Here is a 25,961-nt window from a genome sequence, read left to right on the forward strand (position 1 = left end):
AGGCATTGAAGCTTAAGATCCAAGGACTTTGCACTTATACACACAAACATGTACGATGCAAGATGTGGGCGTTATTTCACCGCAGTACCATTGTGTAAGGGATGGATAATGGATAGATTATTGAAATACATTAGTTTAAATGGCCTCACTTTCTCTGTCTCTTTTCTATTTCTCTCAATCTCATTCTCCAGGACAAGTATTTTCCTTCTAGTTCACTCTCATTTCTTGTCTCCTCTCTCTGCTTGTAATAATGTATCATAATGTATATGTATTTGTTTAACATTATTATATATTTATATCTATTTTAATAAAGTAATTAAAATAATAATTTATGTATAATACATCTATAACATATTTTACCCAATATTATTGTATACTATTTTTATGCACATTAGAATGTGTCATTAGCTTAGTGATATTAGTTCACAATATCAAACTCCATTGAAATCAATAGTGGATCAAGTCCCCTGCATGCTTCACGCAAGAGTGTGGAGTGTGGAGCGTGGAGCTTCTGCCATGTAGACCATTCCAAATCAGTCACTTACGCATTTCCAGTCCAATCAGTCCAATTACACCTTAGAAGGCAGCTGCGTATGTTAGTATGTAGGCTAGAGACATAAACTCACTTGTCTTTGGAATAGGACTTACAATGTATGTGATTTCATTTGAAAAATACCACCACATTTATCATCTGAAGAAAGGAATCTTACAAATGAACATTTTGGCTCATTGATCTGCAGCACCTAAACCTGAACAGAAGACCATCACCGATACTATAGCCTGTTTCTGCTTTTTTAGCTGATTCCTGAAATACTGTGAAGTGCTTTAGTTCAGTTTCTTCTTCACATTTCTCCTCATGGACATTGTTAGCGGGGGAATAATTAATATCTGATCTGAAACAGTGTTCTTGTTTTGGGTTGAGGCAAGGCCAGGACGAATTTCAAACCATGATGCAATGCCCTTGCAACTGTGATACCCTAGAAAACTTCCACCACTGAACTGCAACACTTCATCAGACAATAACAAACAAAACAAAGAGGAATGTATTAGCAGATTTGGATGAAGACTGGAATCTGCTTTGCTTTTGTTTGCCGTTGCTTTAGAATGACATCTGCGTCAATGATTCAATGTCAATTCAAGTCAAAAAGCTGAGGACATTACACTCACTAATCAGGTTCGAATTGAATCAAACATGTTATAAGCCCCAGTAAAATTTCACTGATAAATCTCGAAGATGATTACCATTTACCGACCTGAGAAACTTGACAATAATTCCAGCAATCATGCCATGCATTCTTTTGTATTCTGCTACAGTATATGTTGATATAGTAAATCAGGGCTGTCGATGCGCAAAACCTAAGTAGATCGATGCTTTGGGAAACTCAGCCCAGAACTAGTGATGCCCAATTTGAATTTGGATTTTATGATAAACAAATGCATGAGAAACTTGTGAATGTTTCTGTATTACAGGTTAAACATTTTCCATCAAACAGTATCAAAACACCAGCAGTGTACAGTGTAACTTTTGTTATGTTGTCTATTAATGTACCATGGTGCACCTGGTACCCTCACTGCTACGTTAGGCTGCTTTTTTTAACAAAAAATTGCGCTGTTATTGGGTGTTTTGATAGTGGTTTGTAGCTCATAGGTACAGTAACGTTACACATAAGGAGTAATGAAGAAAATGTAAAAATGTTGTTCCCAAAGTGACTAGAATTGAACACTTTATGCTGTTGTTGGTGCATGACACCTGTGCCTGCTACAAAATTGTTACATGCTGGGTGGCCATTGCCTAATGCTAATATAAAGCTGACACGCTCTTTTACTTTTTATTGCTTTTGAACGTCTTTGTGTTTGTTTGGGGTTACAAGCGATTTAGCTCTTCATGTACTGTATTTCACCTACAATATCTGCACAAGTCCAACGTCACATCACTGTTTCTGGATCAATAAGATGCCAAAAGCAAGCAACAAATTATGCTAATGTACACTCGCAGTGTGCTGTAATACTACCAAAAAAATCATGATCCTAACCTTTATCGACATACCAACATTTAAAATGGCCAGACAGGGATTAATTTTTTTATGAATCATTAAATTACTGGTGTCCGGGATGCAGTGACCCCAAAGAATGTATATACACTGTGAGTTTTAATATGCTTATCTTAAAATGTGTGAAATTAATAAACAGTTCTCATAAACAGCTGTTGAGATGGTATTCTCAATTGAAAGGAGTAAAGGCTTGGACCTGAAAACAGTATTCCTTTCGTCGTGGCTTAAAGCAGATAGTGGGGAAGTTTGCCTCCGCATTCATCCCAGTCATCTGCTGCTACACGCTTTCCCTAACCACAATTATGCTTCTAGTCATTTCAATAGGAATTCAAGTTGGTCATGTGAATTTGCTGAAAATTTTGCTAATGTGACCACACTTCTACTGAGAACAGGCCGTACAGAATGAGATAGGAGCCGTTCCCACAGTACTCAAGAAACACTATCCATCTATCCATCTATGTAAAGGCTAATGTTTTGTGTATTTGTGTAGTGGAGAAGAGTGCCTTATTCTAGGATTTGTTGTCATCTTTTATAACATGAGAATTTAGTCTAAAAAAAAGCACACACATAGCTACAGTAAACTTTACAACATATCCACCTTATTCCTGACGACCTTACTGCGTTTTGAATTATGGGTGGCACTTCCAGTTTGGGGAACATCCATTTAAAAAGGCTGAAATGAATCATTTCAAATCATAAGGTTGCCCTACAAATAAAGCTTATCCGTCAGTTTGACTGCATGAGCTGTCAATTTTCCTTCATGATTTACTTTCAGACATCATGAGAATAACATTATACTTGGTATTTTAACGTGACATGTTATAACAAGAATATCTATGCTGGCAAGAGCTCTTTTCAGTCGCTGCTTTCTTTTCCTTGTGATTATTTTATTTTTTCCTTTTGCAATCCGCTGTAAAAGTATGAAAAAGGACAACATATACTGCACATTTGTGGTCTGTTCTCCCGAATTTAATTTACGATATATTTCATTAATAATTCACTGGAATGCACAAAGAATCTCTCGTTATTCTCCTCAAATCCTCACGTCTCTTTCCAGGTTTTTTTTCACAGGTAAATGCAATTTATAATCTGTCAAAATGACGGAAATCACTTTGAAATAGTATCACGTAATGCTGAAGTTAATGAATATTTTTGATTAAGGCAACATAAGTTACATAATACAGATATATATTACTACAGTGATATTTAACCCGTCCGTTATTGCTGTGGAAAGACTTGCGCTTTTGGGGTTATTTGGTCTGTTGAAACTGAAGTACCTTGTTGATGCTTTTACACTTTTAAATTTCCTTTTAATGTTCGATGGTTGAAGGGTGAGTACATTAATGTCATCTCATTGTGACACTTTTTTTAACGTATTGCGTTCATAGAGTGAGCCTTTTCACTGATTGTTTACAGCTTAACGGAAGTTACACCCATAATTCGCACAAAGCGTCATGGGGCGTGGGAATAAGGTAATGGAAATGTAATGTGATGCACTTACTGCCTCAGATGGGGCCATTCTAATGATGGAAAGAACATGTATGTCTGAAATTCGCTGGTCTAAAACCTTGTAACTCCATTGGAGCTTGATTTTGGTACAGTGTTAATAATATAATGACACCTGCAAGTGTCTGACCATATATCAAGCCACAATATAACTAAAAATAAGCCACAATATCAATAAGACTGTGTTTAATTATTCAAAAAAATACAGTGTTTTTTCCACTTCCTGAAAAGTAGTGGTTTCGGACATACAAGGTTTCCACCCGACAGTCATAATTAATTGCCAGTCCTAGATTACATAAACCTTTCAAACTTTTTTGAGGTGGAGAGTCTATTGTTTAAGATGACTTGTGAAGGAAAACACAGCAAAGAGAGACCGAGCGAGCTGTGATTGACAGTGTGGGGGGTTGAGCAGGCTCAGCTGCAGTCCGGCGCTGGCAAAGACACAGGTCTCAGATGACTGACAGCCCAAGTTTCAAAACAACCTCGAGATGGTCTCTGTGTGTTTTTATATGAGCGCTCTCGTATGGTGTATCTGCGGGTCTGGATTGATACCGTTGAGATTACAGAGATGTTAAATGCATCTGTGCACTGGATGAAAATGTATGCGTGCGTCTAATGGCACCGTTTCTGAGCATATGTGTGTATGTGTGTGGGCAGCAGGAAAAGAGAACAGCTTTGTGATAGGATGGGTCTTTCTCTGCTCTTCCTGCTGTCTCCTTATTCAATAACAAAACACTATCCGTCTTAATCGACTGTACTATCCGTCTTTAATTCGCCTCCGGATCAGCATCAGACTTGTGCGCGTGTATGCGAGAGCATGTGTCAGTGTGTGCCTGATGCATGCACAGCCATGATACACACATGTACATCCTGCTCTAACCTCATATTAATACAGATACAGAAAGTGTGTGTCCCTGAAAAGTGGTCGATCATGTCAAACACGTATCTGGTTGAGTGTTTACCGTATCCATTAAAGCTCTCTGAAATGAGCAGGGCACTGTTATTGTAGTGTGTGTGTGTGTGTGTGTGTGTGTGTGCATGTTTGTTTTACCCAGGAATGGGGGCAGACATGCAGTCACACTGCATGGTAGATTTGGTAAATACAGAGTCATGAAAAAATTAGGAGTTATGAGGAGCCTGGTGCACTTTTGAGCCTAGAACCTTCCAGAAAGTCGACATGGCCCATGCATAATGAACGTGAGGTGCTCTCATACACTCAGAGACCTTATGGAAAGGACACACAAGCTTTGGCAAGTAGTTTGTAGACGTACACAAACTCTTACAGAGACACATAGCTAGCTATATTGATAATGCATGCATTTGGTCAGGCTCTTTTATAATGGACTAATGTAAAACTAATGGATGGAGGATATATATGTGTGTCATCAGGGTATTAAATGTTTATGTAGCACTGTTTCCCCTCCTCACCGCTGTTGTGTGCTGAATGTGGACTCGGTTCAACTCCCAGCGTCTTGTTTTCCTTTTTGTTCACTCCTGAACTCCCTCTTTTTTTGTTTTCTGCTGATGTCCACAAAATCCTGTTGCCCCCATTGACTGAAACATGTCTCTACTGTGAAAAAGTTCAGGAGTGATGACCACCAGCATATGTACTTTTTGACATGCCAGTCTTCAGCAAGGGATGTTGCTGATGTTCTCATCAGACTTCTTCGCTAACTTAGATATTAAGATAGATATTAAGATTGAGGTTCAATTTCAAGGGAACATCGATACCGCGTCATTGCGTTGACACATCGTTCCGTTCCCATTCTCAGGGAACCGGGTTATATGCATAAACCTGAGACTTTTTTTTACATTTTTAAATTGTTTATTATCATTCAATAATTTTTTCGATTTTTTTTTTAAGTCTTTTGAAGTCTCTTATGCTCACCAAGGGTTCATTTATTTGATTAAAAAAATACAGTAAAAACAGTAATGTAGTGAAATATTATTGCAATTTAAAATAACTCTTATAGTATATTTTAAAATGTAATTTATTCCTGTGATGCAAAGCTGAATTTTCAGCAGCAGTTAATTCAATCTTCAGTGTCATATGATCCTTTAGAAATCATGTAATATGCTGATTTGCTGTTCAAAAAACATTTCCTAATCAATGTTATAAACTGTTGTGCTACTTTTTGTGGAAACTGTGATGCATTTTTATTGCAAGATTTTTTTTATGAATAGAAAGTTCAAAAGAACTTATGGAAATCATTTGTAACATCATAAATCTCTTCATTTGATCAATTTAATGCATCATTGCTGAATAAAAGTATTAATGTAATAAATCTTACTGACCTTAAGTTTTTGAACAGTAGTGTATATTATATTGATATATAATATGATCAGTTATTTGGTGGTAAAAAATAAGTGTACTAATTAAAAGTAAAATAAACAATGTGGTAGGAACCAGATCTGTTATATTCCTTAAGCCTTTATCTTTATCCTTTTTTGAACCTCTTTCTATTGTACCATCATTTTCTGTCAATCTCATCCTCAAGCATTCTATCTCTTATTCTACCTGATGTGAGGCATTGTTCCTGTAGGCCCGGCATCAGGTGCGCGCAGCAGTAAAGTCGGAGGTTATTTAAACAAACCCGGCAGGGAACCTTCCCACCCACTTCATAATTCACTCAAGAGGAATGGGAGGGTGGTGTTGGATTGATCGTGGCACAAAGGGAGGAATTACCTCTTGGAACAAGACTTCCCACATGCTTTTTATCAGTGGCAGAGACAAGGCCATATCTACAAGCATCATCTTCAGCCCAGCAGAGGGCTAAAAGAGGGCTTAAATGCTGCACTGAATCCTGACAGTGACAATGATACAGGCTTCAAGAGTCCTGTGGTGTAACAGAAACTTTGGAGATGTTTCTGACACATGGAATACTTGATGAAGAGATTGTCTTGGATCACATTCTGCCCATATCTTCAAAGTAAATGTGCTCCTGTTGCGAACAAAAAGTTGCTGTAGGAGAGCCTTTTTATGTTCCACAATGAACTTTGAATTCTCTGCAAGAAGTTCTTCAGTATCTACTTTATGTTCTGGTGCTTTAAAGAACCCAGAAACTTTCTTTGTTCTGTAATATTTAGGAGAATGTTAAAACTGTTTTAACAGCTTGACTCATTAATATTAACACTTATTCTATATATCTATATTTAAAAAACATATACGTTTTAAGAGATTCTTTAATGCAGATATCTGAAAAAGAAAACCATAAGAAAGGTGAGGTAATCAAAAGCCTTGGTGCACGTACTGAAAAAGCCCTGTCGCCTTTAGTTTTTAATCACAATTTTGGAACAGTTGGCAGCAGAATGGAGGCTCAAAAGATCTGATATGTAAGTTTTAGATGATAAGTAAGTCTGACATATAAGCATTACAGTAATCAAGCCTTAGAGATTCATTTGTGAATAACAGTGATCATACTTTTGAGGAACGTTTATTTGTTCATCTCTCACTCATCATTGTTTTGCATTGCATTATATGTTTTGTCATGTTTTTATATGCATTTTATGTTAGTAGTCTGCTATACTTTTATAAAGATCTAACTGATTTACATTACAAGCTATCAGAATTTCACCTTACTTTTTGGCCATGTAAATATCTGCAACTGACCAAAAGTTTGGACCTCTAAATAAAATTGAGGTGTTTTTTCCCCCTCCTTGAGCTCTATATATTCTCCTATATCATAATATATGAGCCGTAAAACCTGATGTAATGTGATACGTAGCAACAACAACAACAAAAACACATCCAAAAATGTTTTAATATTTTGTCTAAAGGTTCAATAAACCTTGAATGGAAAAATATTATTTTTTATTTTTTACTTCATGTCAGGCTTTACATGGTTAAATTTGTTTTTCACTTCCAAAAATTTTCCCCATATGTTGCCATATTGAAAGTGCAACTCCAGCTTATTGAGTCACTGTTTCCATGTTGATGGAGGATAGACATTTCAATAAATCAAATCTGGAAGATGATGGGAAGTCATACTGGTTGATACGGTTGTGGTGGCATCCGTCCGGGAGCCCTTGAGGAAGCATGTGCCCCATGAGCAGTGTAGCTGGGAGAGAGAGTGGGCCAAGCCAGCCTCTCCTGAATTATGGATGGAGGGGAAAGGGGGGAGGTGTGGATCAGGACTCATGGGAAAAGCACAGCACACATTCAGACACACACACACACAAAGGCAGTGGTGTGAGGCCAAGCGTGTTGTGAGGGCGGTTGTGGGTGAGTGGAGCTGTTCGCCTGTGTCTCGTTTTGGCGCGGATGTCTTCGGGGATTACCGCTGAAGAGCGGAGAGCTCGGAATCTATCAGACAACCTCCCTCTCTCGCTCTCTACCCATCCTCCACATCAATGAGACCGAGATGTGATGAGTCAGAATATTCTCTGTGGTGTATCACAATCACAATCTTTTTATCTGCTGGATCAGTTTTCCAATCAGTCACCGTAGCACAGATCATTTGACACACTCTGACCTCTAAAATAACTCAAACCCACGTTGAGATATGACCAAGAGTTTTTTTAGTAGTTCACCTAAAATGTAAAATTAGGTCAACATTTACTTATTCTCTTGCGTGCCAAACCTATATGCTGTTTTGTTTTCAGTGGAACACAAAAAGATCATTTTTTTAGGAATTGTTATGTGGCTCTTGATAAACTTCAGTTCATAGTGAACATATTGAGTCTGCCAAGTTCCAAAAATGACAAAAGCAATAAGCAGAATAAAAGTATCATAAAAGTTTTCGATATGACTCGCAGAAAACTGTCAGACTCATCAACCCAAGGGTTTGGGTTGTCCAGACACTCCAGACAGACATTTTGAGGATAACCAAATTCTTGTTCGCCCTATCGACTATATATATGTCATCATTTCATGTTATCTTTTTTATTTTATTTTATTTTTTGCACGCAATATTTTTTATTCTCTGAGATCAATGCACTTTGACGAAAGTTTGAGAGATAAGGAGAAAGGAAGGAAGAGAGAAAAAGAGGGATTGAATTAAAGTTTTATGAAAGATGAATATTTCATATTCTGGGCACTGAATTCCACACTAGTGCTGTGTGTGTGTGTGTGTGTGTGTGTGTGTGTGTGTGTGTGTGTGTGTGTGTGTGTGTGTGTGTGTGTGTGTGTGTGTGTGTGTGTGTGTGTGTGTGTTGGCATTCTCTACGTTATAGTATATAAGTATAGTAATACAAGTAATTTTGACCTCATGGGGAAATTTTTTGATCCCCATGAGGAAACAAACTTACAAATCATACAGACTCTAAAATCTAAAATGGCAGAAAGTTTTCTGTGATAGGTTTAGGGGTAGGGTTGGAGTAGGGGGGTAGAATTTACAGTTTGTACAGTATAAAAACCATTACGTCTATGGAAAGTCCCCATAAATCATGGAAACCCAACGTGTGTGTGTGTGTGTTCAATAGTCCTCCTTAACTATTTCCTCACTTATTTCCTTGCCTTTATATTATCAAGGTGATGGAACCAGATTTATATTGGCAAATATGCAACCAATTGCTTATATTTAATTATGTAAATGAAAACAGTGGCGTGGCTTATTACTAGACTATACTGTTGACAACATCCCTGGACATTATGAATTGCATATTGTAAACACCATAAAAACAGAGGTTAATAGTTGATTGAACTGGAAACTAGCAAATGATCAGCTAGATAGCAAAAGCACTACACAATCTTTTGACAAATCATTCTCTCTGGTATATATTATTATTCCAGTTTCACCTCTACAAGTTCTCCTCTGAGAGGGACAGGCTGTATATTCTCAAATCTCTATTTGAACCCATACCTAATCGTTACTTATTCATAATTCACACTTTGAATCTAACTGTCCCACCAGAGAGGGTAAAACATGGAGTCATGGGAGCTGCTTGTGCATTTTTATGCTGGGAATATGTGTATGTGTGTGTGAGAGAGAGAATGTAAGTGTGGGTTGTGTTTTGGAATGGAGCGATTGTCCCCAGAGAGATAATTACTGACAAGGAAGGGCAGGGTGAGAGCTGTTCTTCTCTTTTTTTATTCTTTTTTTAAACCACATTCTTTTTGGAACCCTGACTGTGAGTGTCTCGTGCCAAATGAAAATGTTGGATGCTTCTTGCAGTCAGTCAATATTGAAGTCGAATAAGTAAAACCGCAGTTGTGGTGTTTGATAAGTTCACTGTTGCGCTGAGCTTTGACACCCTTTCTTCATTTTTACTCGCTTACACGTTCGTTGCTACAACCTCGTAAGTTCTTACGGCACACTTTATAAATAACAAGTTATTTGTAATGGTGGAAATAAAGTTTAGCTCGCTCACAGCAGGCTAGATTGTGCACTTTTTGGCCTGCTGTCTGGAAAGTCACAGTGTGACCTAAAAACTGGGTGCAATATTCCCTTCCCATAATGCTGAAGCACAATTAATGATGCTGCTGTTGCAGTTCTTTTCAGCATCTCCTCAGTTCTAAAAATATTCACCTGTTTTTTAATGGGATCTCACCTGGGGAAAGCCATCCCAGCCACTGTTCCAAAACTTAGTGAGATGCCTCGCTGTCTACAGCAGCTCCGTTCATCATATAAGGAGTGCTCCTCACACAGTGTCCACAGGAGACTATACTGTCTATTGATTTCAATACAGGGGAGGAATAATGTAATACGCAAAGATGCATGAACATACATATATATATATATATATATATATATACACAATACACACAGAAACAAACAAATTTTGGATAAAATATATTTTATATATTAATAAAAATATAACATTTATATGTAATAGAATTGATCCAGAACCACAGTAAAGACCTATATATTGATACCAAAAAATTATATCTAAAAATAAATGCTTTCTATTCATCAAAAATTCCTGGGGAAAAAATGTGTCACTGTTTCCACAAAAAAGGATCATGTTCGTCACTGAAGACTGGAGTAATGACTGCTGAGAATTCAGCTTTGCTGAAGGAATTAAGAATAAATTAATATATTTTGAAATATGTTAAACTAGAAAAGTTATTTTAAATTGTATTAGTCAACAATATTACTGTTTTACTGTATTTCTGATCAAATCATTTTAGCATTAGTGAGGATAAGAGACTTCTTTCAGAAACAAAAATTCTTACCAACCCCAATTCTATTATTTATAGTTTGGGGTAAATAATAATAATTTTATTATTTATAATAATTATTTTAAACTATTTGTATTGATTACTTTTTAGTATTGAATTAATTGTATTTATAGTCAATATTCTCTACCTTCATCCGCCATCTTGTATTTATTTTTTCCACTGAATTTGTCACGGTGCCTTATGGGATTGTCTTCACAGTGAAGAAGCGTCAAAATTATATGATGCATAAAAAGACAACTCTCATAGGTTTCAGAACTGAGCGTGTAAGTGGCTTTATTATTATTATTTTAAAACCTTTCCAGATGTTTTATAACATATCTCTGTGGTTCTAGGTTTATGAAATTAAAAGTGATGAAGTATAGTTCAGACTTAGTTTTTTGGAGGAAATTCACTTCTTTTTCCTTCTCACGATACACTCTTTTCCCAGCATGCTTTCTACTGCAGAGCACTGCATTTGCTCTGTAATCAAACCAGAGCAAACCACACCTTCATGATTTTATTTCTTCTGTGTAACACCAAAAGATGTTTTGAAGAGTTATACTATGTGTAACACCAAAAGATGTTTTGAAGAGTTATACTGGTTGAACTTTTCCATACATTCAGCCGCCTTGAAACCTGAGGCTTTAAAGCTTCAACAAAGAAGCAAAAACATCATATAAGTGATGCACATGACAGTAAGCTCCAGTGAGCTGGAAACCACTGTGACCAGCTGTGATTCACAGTGAATTCAAGAACTGGATCAGTCTGATTCATTTTTAAGATTTTTGATTCATTGAAATGATGAGATTCAATAGGTTCTGATTGAAAAGAATCTGATTGAATGCAGCAAGAACATATGTCAAAATTGTCAGTGAATACGACTTTTTACAACGAAATTTTGGCATCACATGAAGCCCTTGTACGACTTCTTCTGAGGACTTAAAGTATAGTGCACTAGTCATGTGAACCACTTTCATGATACATTTATGGTGCTTTTGTGTTCTTTTTGAAGCTTAAAAGCACCAGTCCCCATTCATTGTAAATGCGTGGATAGAGCAACATGGTGCAAGTCTTCAGAATTTCTGAAGTCAGAAAGTCAATGGGTTTAGAATGATAATCACAATGGTTTTTATTTGAAAAAGAGAAAAGTTTGACCTTTGTTTGCATGCAAAATCACTTCTGTCTGTCTTTTATTTACGTATGTTTTGCCTGTCTCTCTGCATAACCTTTCTGTCCACCTCTCTGTGTCTTTCAATGTCTCTCTCTCTCTCTCTCTCTCTGTCCTTCTCAGCCTCTCCTCTCCGTCTGCTGTGCCACTTGAAACGAAACTCCTCTCTTGTCTTTTTGGCTGTGAGTGCTGGCATCCGTCCTGGAGCTTACGCACAGCGTGAATTAATGTGCCTAATTAACACAACGTTAATTATTTGTAAATTGCGTGTTTGGGTACACATTACTTGAGAGGCATATGTTGCACGACGTGTTAGCCGAAACAAGTGACTGCTTAATCCAATCTCTGGAGTGCTCGCTTCTGTAGATGGGCCAATCAGTCTGGAGTCCCCTCACAACACGCAAAAAGAGCCACACATGCTCAGACAAAAAAGACGCAGAAAAACATGTGGGTTATTGTCAGAATCCTGCTGAGACTAACTTTCATTTTAAAGAGAGACTCTTTGAAGTGCTCCCTCTAAAGGTAGCAAAGGAAAATCTACATCCTACTAGGACCTTTTACCATTTCTTTCTTATCTGGCACAAATGATAATGAATACAGCATGAAAAAATAAACAAGTGTGCAACAGTGCCAGTATGAGTGGGGAGATTAAGCTTTCCCTGAAAATAAATGACCTAAGGAAAGTATTTCCTTTTTATTGGTTATTACTGGCACAAGAAGTTACAGGTTATATATATATATATATATCTCAGAGTTATGTGGTGATTTGTGTGTAGGCGTTAATATTGTTGAGGGTAACGCAATACAAGTAACACAGGTTACGTAATCCATTACTTTTTTCAAGTAACTAGTAAAGTAACACATTTTAAATTGACAAAATATATGATTTACGTTTTCAATTAAGTTACTTTGTTTTCATGTTCTAATGTGAACATGTTGTAAATCTAGAATCTAGACTAAAATGTGTGCATGCATTTACTCATCTCATTTGCACAAAACCAGATTCATTATTAACACTGAATAAACTAAAAGTGTTTGGGATGGTAATGGGTATGACAATGTTGATATATTTGGTCTTGACGGAATAGATCTGCTACGGTTCTGCCGTTGCTTATTGCTGCTGCTGTTGGTTATTGCTATTGCTGCTGCTGCAGAGAAAGTACAGGACTTGCTACTGCCAATACATACACGACACGCTGCTGTGAGCAATTAAGTCATGCTGCTGCTGTACAATATAGCGTACATGAATTACCTGTAGCAGATATATACAGGTGGAGCTGGGGAAGGTGGAGGGTTTCTGAAAGCGCGCTGCACTGCTAAGGCAAATGCAAACAAAGTATTGAGCACACAATCTCATTGGCTACAGATACAGCAGGAACCAATCAGCTGTGCCCTATAGAGAATTATGTGATTCCAAGCGTTTGAGTTAAGGACCTATTAGCCTACGCCATCTAAAGTTTCATTACAGAACTTTGTATGTTAAAAAACACAAATATACTTTATGCCCTGGTGAGAAAAAGTAGGCCAAAAGTAAAGTAACACATTACTTTCCATAAAAAGTAATGTAATTAGTTACTTTTTTATGGAGTGACACAGAATTGTAATGCATTACTTTTAAAAGTAACTTAAGTAAGTCTTATTTATAGAATATCTAAATTCTCTGTATTTGTTACAGTGGAGGTCAATCCCTGGATAATATAGTGGTACCTGGCAATAGGTTACCATGTATTTAAAGACTGGATGTATAGGATGTTAAAATAGACCAATTGCTTAAGGTTTGTTTGGTTAGCACAATCCAGTTATTCCTGGATAGCTTTCTCTAGGAATTATAGAGCTCCTTGTGTGTTCAAGCTGCCCTGGTACCACCATGCATACGCACACACACGCTCGTCTGTTATTTTAGTTTTCACTGGTGTGTGTTAGTGTGTCTGTGATTTTATGCCCCTTGGTTAGGCATAGCATCCGCTATGCCACAGTGCTCTAGAACTTTAGCAGGCAGTCAGGTGTGCCTGCAGAAACAACATCTCCCTTCAGCATGACACCCTTTGCTGTCACCCTGCCTGTCAGTCTTTCATTTTGTATCTCTCTCACTTTCTTCCTCTCCTTCCCTCCCTCTAGTGCTTTCTGTGCGCCTGTATTCTGTGCCATTTTTTTCATTCATGATCATTTCATATTTATTTTCACTGTCCCTTCGAAGCGCTCTACCATTCTCTTTCTCGCACTCTCTCATTAACAGTCAGCTCTCGTCGTCGGCTCACTCTGTGTCTTAACCACTAGGGAGACCTTCATTTATACGCTCAAGCTAGGGCTCTCCCTCCCTCCCCTTTTCCTCTTCTCCCGTTTTTCTCACTCTCTCTCCCTGCCAAGTATTTATGTGTTGATTTAGTCATGCCAGACTTTAGCCAATTTAAGAAACAGGCCGTGTTTGCAGCTGTTTCATTTTCTCCTTCTGCCCGTGCAGTTTTAACCAGTGGCGGCAGTGGCGTCTGTCTTAAGGGAAGCTGGGTAAATGAAGTTCTCTCTCTCTTTCCCTTCACCACCCCCGTTCCGCTCCCTCAGGGCTGGAGGCACAAACATAATTTCTCTCAAAGGGGAGTTTGACTGTAAGATGGATTATTTCTGCCTGAAATCAGACGCTAAGCTGGATAAGGCTGCTCGTCCGTTCAGTTTCAATATTAAAATGATTAAGACTGCAAAGCCACTCGCAAAAATTACAAGTTGTTTCTGCAGGCGTGTCTCCTACTTTCTTGGCCAAAGATGTCCAGCTAAATGTGCATGTAAAGCTTTTCAATAGGTGACTCAGACATATGTCATTTTGGGGTCAGTAAGATTTTGTTTTGGAAAGCAATTGGTAATTTTAATTCAGCAATGATGCATTAAAGTGATCAAAAGTGACATCAATGTTTTCAACATTGATAATAATAGGAAATGTTTCTTGAACATCAAATCAGCGTATTAGAATGATATTTAAAGGATCATGTGACACTGAAGACTGGAGTAATGATGCTGAAAATTCAGCTTTGCCATCACAGGAATTAATTACATTTGAAAATATATTTAAAAAAACTCTCCACTTCACTTCTTTCTAAAGAGAGAGAGATAATATATAATGACTGAACTGACTAAATCTTCTTAGCTTTACCAAAAATGTAAATTTAATTTTCTCACTCCATTGTCATCTACTTAGTTAATTCTATCTAAATTAAGTGAGATCTAGTTAAAAAACTTATATTTGGATATATTCAAAATATACATCTTACATTTTTGCTTCCCAATTAAATGTATTGATGTTTTAGATGATGTTTGTTTGTTGTTATTGGAAACCATGATTTGAAATGATTTGTTACAGGGCATACTTTCTGGATTCGAGAGAGGTTTTTATATATATATATATATATAGTGAAGCAAGAATATAAGAAGAGAAAAAAAGAACCATGCAGATATTCCCGAGGCCACAAATCCAGACAGGGGCTCTGTCTTTGTTCATTGTTAAACAACAACAAAAAGGTTGTATAATTATCTCCAGCTGCAGGGAAGAATAAGTATTCCAACTTAACTTTTTGTGAGACCTCAGGCAGGTTACTGTAAACAGTTTACAAAAATGAATTAACATACTTCATATCAGTTAGGCTAATCTTCCACAATTGTCTACAAACAATTCCCAGTCTTACCATCTCGTTGGTGACCAATGGTGTGGGAATGAAGGATCCTTTCATCTGTCTTTTTATTAAGTCTATTCATTAGTTTTCTTTCTGTCACAGAATATTTTCAATGTTGTAGGAATGCTTAATGACAGCATCACAGAGCCCAGTTTTACTTTTAGGGAGCACATGCATTTTTGAAGTAGACAACCAGATACCAACCAAAAATTGAGTACAAAATGACATTAGCCAAAATGTACCTCTACCTCTTAGACTGGCTTGGATTTACTTGAATTAGCGTTTGGTTCAGTAGGCTAATTGGCAAGAGGCTCTTAACAGATGTTGTTATTCATTGTTTGTGTGAAGGTATATTTGTGTAATTTTATTGTGTGATTGTACAGCACATTGGTCAACATTACGTTTTTAATTGTGTTTTGTAAATAAATAAATGATGAGTGTTGAAATTGGCACTAGGAGTCCAATCCAGGGGTTTGCCACCCCAAAATCGAACATCCCAGCTTACAGGGATCATTCTCAGAACTTTGGCTAACATTCTTGAAAGGTTCTGTTCTCAAGTTATGAACAAACATTCTTCCAGTATGTTAATAGGATGTGCGTTCAAAGTTAGCTGGTCTTTAATAATGTTCTCCACAAAATTGTTATTTGTACATAGTTCATGGAACATTTTTCCCTGAAACGTTTTAGTTGGTCGTTTGTCTAAAGATTTTTGAATGTTACTACTTGTTTCGGAAGGTTCATAGAACATTCGTTCTCATAATGTTTGCAAAATGATCAAATGGAATTTTCCTTAAATTTTCGCATAATCAAGAAGAAAAAAAAGGTTTTAAAACGATTTTCAGAAATAACGTTTTTATAACTTAATGGAAATACAATTCTCAGAACATATTTTTGTTAGCTGGGATACTATGAAAATGCTGAAAAAACAAAAATACTGTTAAAAACAGAAATGTATCATTAAAATGTGTGTGTTTGAACTATGATGTCACATATTTGTGAAAAACTTGTAGAAACTGAATGGACTAAGAGTTGCAAGAAATGGCTTGGATGTGGGGACCAATATCTTACTTTACTAATAATGTAGCGCAACAAACAGTGAGAAATTAACAGATGTTGAGACATTTCGAGTCATTTAGTAATGCATTAAAATGAAATGCAATGTAAATGACATCTTGTCTCCCTCCTCAGCAATCGGGCGGACCCTCATCCCTCGTTACTTCAGCACGGTATTTGAGGGTGGCGTGTCAGACCTCTACTACATCCTGAAACACTCCAAAGAGTCCTTCCACAACTCCTGCATCACTGTAGACTGCGATCAGTGCACCATGGTCACACAGCACGGCAAGCCCATGTTCACCAAGGTAAAGAGGGTGTGTGTGTGTGTGTGTGTGTGTGTGTGTGTGTGTATGTAAGAGAGTTACATAACATAACATAACATAATAACATGTATGTTATTATAACATTTTTGCTCATTGTTGTAACTTCAGTGGAAGAAGCATCTGAAACACGTAAACTGTCTAATAGGACAAACAAATATGGCAGGCTTGATAATTTACTACTTTAATCACAGCTATTATTCTATACGTTTACTGATGGAGGTTGTTAGGAATCCTCGTGAAATATGTTTCATGCTTTGGACTCTGCTGAGAAAGCTCTTTATGAATCTATTACTCAATACTCACTCTGTGTGTTGTCATATACTTCAGTTTTTGATTGGTTTCATAGTCATGGTAAAAAAAGAAACAATAAAATCAAGTTGGTGAGATTTCATTTTCTGTTTCATTAAAACAAGGACACAAAAGCAAGCATAATACAGACTTGCATTTGACAGAATGCAAAATTAGGTGTCAGCTAACTGTTTTACTGATTAAATATGCTGTTTGCAATTGATTTAAAGCAGACCAACATGGTTGATGGTATCACTTGTTTTATTAGAGTAACTTCCCTGTTGACATGTTTATGCTTCGGTCAGGTCGTCTGGGTCATCTGGATTATAAGAAATAGGTACTTGATGCTTCATCACTTTTTTTTCCCTGCTGTCTTAAATAATAATAATAATAATAATAATAAAATTTCATTATAGTAATAAAAAGCCATAGAATTATGAAAAAAGGTCAAAGGTCATCGGCCCATTGTGGTTTTGGTGTAATGTCACACCCTGAATGGTTAAAAAAAATGACTTTTAAAGATCCGTCAGCTGTAGTGGACATCATGCATCAGAGGGTTAAACCACTTATCAACAGATTTTATGTTTCTACCTTGTCCATCAAGCTCTTTCGATTATTTTCACATACTGTTATGGACTAATCCACTTTAATCCATACAAGAGCCCATGTACTTATTACAGACATGCAGAGGAATAGAGACTAGGGATGTCCCGATCAGGTTTTTTTGCCCTCGAGTCTGAGTCCGAGTCATTTGATTTTGAGTATCTGCCGATACCGAGTCCCGATCCGATACTTCTATAATACATAAAAAAAGAATAAAGAAGAGCGAAAAAACAGATCCAGCATGTTCCTTATTTTTTATTTAATTCACCTTATTTTAACATTCAACAACTCTGTTAACAAACAGAGCACTTCTGTGAGGTAGCTTGAACAATCAAGTAATAAATAAATTCTTCACTTTTGGACTTTAGTGCAACAGTAAATATAAAAAAAGTCTAATATATAAACAAATAGCACCTCAACTTAAAATACCTGGCAGGCATGTAAACAAATACAAAATAAAAGTGCCACAGTGTTTGCAAAGCCAGTAATGTGCTTTTAGGAACTGCACTCCTAACTCTTATGCCGGTTTCACACTGCATTGTTAGCAGAGCGTGCAGCGCGTATTTTTTTTCGCCGCCCATGCTAACAGATTAGAGCATTCACACCGCATGCAGAGGTGGCGCGGCGGCGCGTAGCAGAGCAGAGCATCTGTGCCGCGATCGTTTTGGCGCCGAGTCTATTTTTGCTGAATTTCGCTTTTGCTGAATTAAAGTGACAATACATTGATCATGGCCAAAATACACCGCAGTTTTATCCAAAAAGTGCATTGATGATATCTATTGTGTTTTAAACAGTCAATTTAAAAAGAAAACAAATGTCCAAAAACAGACTTGTTGCCATAACAATAAAAACAAAGATGAACCAAAAGTTATATAAATTAAATTATTAATAAAATAAGCTTCTTGACAAGTCTTTTCTCTTAAATGTATTTGAAAACGAAAAAAAGCAATGCCAACTTATCCATTATAGAGTACTCTGTACACAACCTGCGGTTCAGCCGCGCGTGACAAACGCTGCCAGTGTGAAAGCAAAACGCGCGTGTCCTCTTCCTGCTCACCATACGCACTGCTCCTGCGCTGCTTACGCTCTGGTAATGCGTGCAGTGTGAAACCGACGTAACTCTGTGCCACCGCATAACTATAGATGTGTTAAAAAATAATGAGAATATATATACATATATATCCGAGTCCTGATCGGGAGGTAACGTCCGATTCCGATCGAGTCTGAAAACACGTGATTGGGCCAGACCCACTAGTCTTTGAGGAACTGATTACAAAATCTCAACTGTACTCTTGTGCTGTATTCAGAGAAATAGTCAAAAACATAATAGCAGATATTTTGTAGTCATTTGTGTATTTGTACAGAGTGGAGAACCAAATTCATATATATAGTTTTTTCTCCTACAGGCTATTTCTTTATGTCCCAGGGTCATAAAAACTGACAGATTTAACCCCTCTGACTCGAGGTTGCCAGATAGGCTGCAGGATCCAGCAGGAACGTAGGCTGACACGTTTGTAGCTGCAGCTGTGCTAACTAGAGCAAAGCTGGCAACCCGGATGCTGAAACACAACTGACTTTGTGATTGGTAGATAGGTGGAGGGTGGCGCTTCAGGCCAAAACACAACATGACAACATCAACATCAGTTGAGGGCTGCAACTATCACTTTTAAATGACAATATCCTGGCTGTACTACTGTTGTCAGTGATATAAGTATTTGAAATGAACATGATTTCTTAATGTCTAGTGACACATCAGGGCCATTTTATGATTAATGGAAATACATTTCTTACATACAGCTCCTTTAAAAGCATCTAAACAAAAAGTAAAATAAACATAAGACATTTCAATATTTAGTGTGTGAAAATATCCTAATTTACACACATTTCACCTGTCAACAACTTTTTCACCCATAAAGTTTATTCAAAAGTTAGTGTACTTGTAAACCAACTTGTTAAAAAAAATGTCCATGGTGTTTTATTTGCAATCAAGCTTTTTAATTGTATTGTTGTGTGCATTAAGGATACATAAGCTAGCTATGAAATTAGCTTTAGCCAGACTAAGGAGATTCCAAAATGTCATTTCCATGACAAAGTAAATGAACAGATTGAACACAATGAAAAGATGTGATGAACATTTTTTCTGTTATGCATGTATATCATCTTTTGGACATATAATCCTATGAAGAATCATATGAAGAATCCCCTATATTTTAATATTCTAATGATTGGCTAGACCGGTTGAAATTTTAAACACATCCTGAAGCACAGCTATGATGCAGTACAGTGATAGAGGGAGAGGAAAAGACAGATGCTTTCATTTTCACTTCGCTTTTAGTTTTTCCTCAGCATGTTGCGGTGTTGAGCGATGGTGCTGAACAAGGGATGGAAAGACGGATAAAAAAAAGGAGAGACGGGAAAAGAGTGAAACAAGCAAAAAACGATTCAGAGAGTAGGAAAAGCATACAGAAGATGAAAGAAGTGGAGAGAGCGAGCGAGAGAATGTGAAAGAGTGTGGTCATGTGATGGCGCTGTGCTCTCCCGCCAGCCTCTTTTCTTGTTGATCCTCCAGAGACCATCTGTGCTGAGGGCATTGATTAGAGTGGCTCTGGCGGGATTACATCTTTGCCGTTGCCATGCCAACTAATCAGCTGACGCTCCCCCCCCCCCCCCCCCAATCCCCCTTCCTCTCCCTTCCTCCTCCTCATCCTCCGGTTGCCCCAGCAACAGAACATTGGGGCTATGAGTAGCGCAGCTCTAAATTCAGCAAAATGTTTTTCTCATCCTGTTTTTTTAGTAATTGCTAATGGTTTATGACCTCTGCATGTATTCAGCATTTTGTTGTTTTGTTTTTGTGTAAGCTCGTCTCAAGTATTTCCATTTCGTTGTCCTTCAGTTCAGGTATACAAAATAAACACCTTTTATTAGGAAATAGCCTTGAAACTCTGAAAAGTCGAACTACTCTGAAATTATATCTGAATTGACGGTATAAATCTCACCTGCTTTTAGGTGATGCATTCTGAAACTCTCTGAGTTTGCGTTTTTCTCTAAACTTATTTTATCACGATGAGAGAGACATTTAACACAAAGGACATATCAGCAGACTGTAGTCTTTGAAGACATCATGGATTTCTCAATGTTTGCATTCTCAGGTGTGTACGGAGGGCAGGTTGATTCTGGAGTTCGCCTTCGATGATCTGATGAGGATCAAGACGTGGCACTTCAACATCAGACAGTATCGGGAACTCATCCCACGGAGCATTCTAGCCATGCACGTGAGTTTGATATCATCACTCCATCCTAGGGCTGTCCTACCACATGGTTTGGTTGGAGGTGTGTGTGCAGTATATCAGTTATTTTGCAAAGCTATTCACTTTATAAAATTTAGTTTAGCGGTTTTTGATCTTTGTTTCCTTTCCCAACTCAAATGTTACACTACCATTCAAACTTATGATTTTTTATATTTTTTAAAGGCTCTCATTCTTATCAAGACGACATTTATTTGATCGAAAATACAGTAAAAACAGTAATAATGTGAAATATTACTACAATTTAAAATAACGGTGTAAAACGGAACTGATAACATAGATTTAGATATGGCATAAACTAAGAATTTTTTTTTTTTAATTGTTTATTATGAGACATCAAAGCTGCCTTGGATGGAAAATATATTTTAAAAAAGTACAATCAAAAAGTCAATTGAGTAAAACCTAACTTTTAATGACTCAATGATTAATATATATTAAGCATTAATTAAATAGCAATATATTTAGCTTTAAATAACATTTGAGTTTTAACTCATCACTCCCCCTTGTAGATTCAGAGATAGTGTAGTTTTAGAAAGTTTGTTCACAGCAACTTATAAAATTCACATGCTCTTAAATTGGGCCCTTTGGGGCCATGTATTCTGGTGGAGAGGGAGAGAGAGTGAATGAGGGAGAAAGGGCTTTAAAAGATTTTTGACAAGGATAGTGCAAAAGTTACTGTAGCATGTTTGATCAACTCATTCTTGTACACATGGGTAAAGCTGCAAAGAATTCAGTCAAACTCATCTGATCAAGGCTAATGAGAATATGAGCACATTGGAGGAACCGTGTTTTCGATGCTCAAAGCGTACTGCGGTCTGGTTCCGGACCCTGGCCTGGTTACAACCGGACCATGAGACATACTGACAGCGGTAGCACCGTTTAACCGTTTCTAGAGTTCAAAGTGAGCAACGCATTAAAAAAAAATAAAAAAAACAGAGCAGTACACACCAGTACACACCACAAGCGCTCAGGGTCGTGTATGGTACTGATCTTTAGGCGCTATATCCTTTTTGTCGAGCCCTTTCCATTCTTTGCGTGTTGCTTTTCTCTACCGCTAAATCGCCAGTTATTTTAACAACAGTAGCAGAAACACGGTGAGCAGCAAAATAGATTGATATTTTCTCTAAAACACTGCCGAAAATAAGAATGCAGCAAATACAATTATTTTTATCATATGATTTATTATAAGACTCTTTTCATCTACATTTAACATTATTAATCAATATGTCATTTGCATTTCATAATAAACAATGTTATAATTGGGACAGTTATTTGTTGATGGCAAGGAAACAACTAAAATTTAGAAATGACTGGAATTACTGTTTTCTGATCAAGATGAGAGTGTTTTGATTATTATGTACATTGCTTGTTTGTATTTTAGATACTCATATACTCATATATAAGACTTCAAGAGGAAAACTCTGAACCCCCATACAATATACAGTATTTTCTGTCACATGGCCTTCTGCCATACACACTGTAGTGTAAAAATAATAATAGCCTGATAAAACATCTCATCCTACCTTTAAATAATTAAATCCAATTAGAATTATTTTATTTATTTTTTACAAAGTACTACTGCTGTCAAGATGGAAATTTAGAGCTATTCTGCTAAATGTGTTGTCCAGACCTCCACTGGGAAGTAAATATAGAGACCGGACCACTTGGAAATTTAATTGAAAACCCCTGCTCTACTCTGCTAGTTTACACTGCCCCGACCAATCAAGTGACAGGAGCTCAATGATTGGCTGATGTCATTGCTATGTCAATCATCTCATGCTGCTTAACACAATTTACCTTGATGAATCTGGTCAATAATTTACCAGTAAGAACAAAAACTGCATTAGTTTGTAATTCATAGTGAAATTCACTATAACATTTCAATTTACATTTAGTCAATCAATATTAATTAGCAGCTGCAGCACACCCTTGATTCAATGCCCAAAATCTGAATCAAAAATGTATTCAGCGTAATCACAGTGATTCAGATAAACTGCATCACTAGAATCTCTACAGCACACAGAAATAACAGCTCTTCCAGTGTTACAACCACCATAGACACAGAGAAAGACACATGTCCCCCAATCCTCGCCCCTCAGATATTCAAAATATAGATCTGAATATAACCGTGAATATGTGGTCACATCTGGGGTCTCATAAATGAAGCATTAGAAAACATGCTGTGGATTTTGGGGGTTGTATTAAGTGATAAGTTTCTTTTTTTTGTCCACCTACAGGCACAAGACCCTCAAGTCCTGGAGCAGCTCTCGAAAAACATCACCCGCATGGGATTGACCAACTTCACCCTCAACTACCTCAGGGTAAGCAGAACAAAAATAATTTTGCTCAGTCTCCCTTACAGAAAAAGTATTGTGAAGATACCATGGTCCATTGATGGTATCAGATGATAATTCTATAGTATTGTGGTATCTTGTATACCAGTGGTTCTCAACCAGAGGGCCAGGGACCACTAGGGGCCCTCAGCAAACATCCATCCATCCATCCATCCATCCCTATATATCTGTCTATTTATACAGTATATCAATACAAAAACAAGACATGTTTTCTAAAACATTTTTAGGAAAAAAAATGTATTTATATATCTCTCTAACTAAGAGAGAAGTACTGAAAATATCTTATATTGGCGAGGGGGGGAGGGAGGATATTAACAGAATGCCTTCAAGTCAAACAGGCTGAGAACCACTGCTGTATACCATGGTATGTGTCCAGAAACTCATGATATTACCCTGGTAATTAAACATGGTAATTCCTTTTAACTTGTGTATGTTACTGTTATTCTTAGACTGTGCATAGATAGTGAAAAATGTAATATAAAATATGTATGTAAATTTGTACACTTATATGTGACTAAATGTGTCTGAGTGTGTGTGTTAACACTGCTCAGAATTTATTAGCCAGCTTCACAGTTGCTTTGTTTATTCTCGTCATTTCAGTGTGAGTGACAGCTCCGTTTTGCAAATGGGAGAACAAGAGAGGGAGAGAAAATGAATTGGATAGAGAGAATTAGCATAACATTAATGAGCGTTCCCGTTTGAGGTGCGGCATTGTGAGTCTCTCTGCACTGAGCTCGAGAAAACACAAACTTGTTTATCGCGAGCTGCTGGGAGAAGCGAAGGAAAAAAGGCCATTTCGTTGTTGTTGCTCGCATTAAACGCACAGTCTCACTTATAAACGCAGAGTTAAAATGCAGTGGAGCAGCCTAAGCTGAATTGTGAATTAAATTTGGATTATACGCAGCTCTTGTAACAGCAAGTCTATGCGCCCTCAGCTAAATCTGCACCTGTTTTTTTCTCTGCACATGATCAGCCATGGTGCATATACATATACAGTAGTATATACCATCATGTATTTTATATATATATATACATATACATATACATATACATAGATCGATCGATAGATAGATAGATATTGTCATATGTTCCCATTATTTAAAAAAAGCCTTAGACTCATTCGGCCCTGAAAAAAATTAATCATTCATAATTGTTTTGACTGACTTAATTGAGGGGTCAACCTCTGGGATTTTAGCAGTGCACTGTAATTCCCGTAAACAAGATCATTTTTCCTCTCTCAGGGGTAATTTCTCACGATCCTTGCATTGGCTTGCTGTAAAAATACCTCGTAAAAGTGACTCATTAGCATCGCTTGAAAAAACTGCATTTGTTTCAGCACGTTTATCAGTAGATCCACACCGAGGATGTTTCCTGTGCTCGGACGCAATAAGACAACTGTCCGGCGAGATGGACAAGGAAGCTTGTAGGTTTCCTCACATTCAGACTAGAAATAGCCCTGCTCTGTGGGCCCGGATCCAGAGATTGTTTCCCTGGACCTGTGGAAGTGAGAGGATACATCAGCGTTAGGATACGATCCTGTCAGTGGGAAATGATTTGTGTGTGTGTGCGTATCCGTGTGCATTTCAGGCCACCCGCTGTGTGATTTAAATGCTAATATTGTTAAATCTTTAAAATGGGTTAACTGACAGTAACTGATGATGTTTCATGTGTATGTTTATGTGTGTTTCTTCCAGTTGTGTGTCATTCTGGAGCCGATGCAAGAGTTAATGTCTCGACACAAGACCTACAACCTTAGCCCGAGAGACTGCCTAAAGACCTGTCTGTTCCAGAAGTGGCAAAGAATGGTGGCCCCTCCAGGTAACCGCAAATCACTGTCCACTGTATTACGGGATGGGGACGCTCCTAATGGCAGTAATTTGTGCTCTGAACGGATCCTCACGGATGTGTGTGTTTAATGTCATGGTCTTTGGGAATATAAGCTCTAATTCAGCTCTTCGGTGGGACCTATCAGGGAAAACGAGTGGGAATTTTGTGGTTTTACATTCTTAGGTGGACCTCTCCATCATTATTGACTGTATATAATACTAGAACAGACAACCTGCTAGTTTTAAAGTGACCCCAAAGTGTTTGGACACGTAAGCCAAACTTTAAAAATGTATGAATGTAATAGCATAAAAAATTGTAGCACAAAGTGTTTGTTGTAGTGTATTTAAAGAGCAATTAATTTATTAAGCAGAGAAAATGTATTAAATAAAATTAATTAATTAATAATTTTTATTAAATATGTAAAAAAAATCTGAATTTATTATAATGAAGATCATAATATATTGTAATATAAAGAAATAAATTATGAGTATTATGAGGTTTTGTATTCTATTAGAATAATAGATAGAATACATCAAAAAGATCAGTGTCAACTTAATAGAAAGAATATTTTCTAGATTTTAGAATATTTTACACATTCATAACATTTTTTCATATTTCAGATAAAATGGGTCTTTATACTTGTAATTATAGAGTTGCCTTTTATCATTTAGACAATGTGTCTCTCACAAGAGAATATCATATGAATGGGCCATCATATGTAG

The 25,961-nt window shown here is 37.1% G+C and overlaps 1 protein-coding gene across 2 annotated transcripts in view; it reads left to right on the forward strand.

Annotated features, from left to right (window-relative positions):
- The window catches only part of ldb2a (LIM domain binding 2a), a 59,541-nt gene that overhangs the window by 19,963 nt on the left and 13,617 nt on the right, over positions 1–25,961 (forward strand). For both annotated transcript variants that reach the window (XM_084132298.1, XM_084132299.1), the window contains exons 3-6: positions 16,672–16,844; positions 20,903–21,025; positions 23,296–23,379; positions 25,107–25,230. In XM_084132298.1, coding sequence (XP_083988424.1) covers positions 16,672–16,844; positions 20,903–21,025; positions 23,296–23,379; positions 25,107–25,230 — 504 coding nt within the window. The remainder of the gene's footprint in view (positions 1–16,671; positions 16,845–20,902; positions 21,026–23,295; positions 23,380–25,106; positions 25,231–25,961) is intronic.

The sequence above is a fragment of the Abramis brama genome (genome assembly GCF_963993115.1).
Source record: "Abramis brama genome assembly, chromosome: 13".
In the NCBI taxonomy this organism is placed as follows: Eukaryota; Metazoa; Chordata; class Actinopteri; order Cypriniformes; family Leuciscidae; genus Abramis; species Abramis brama.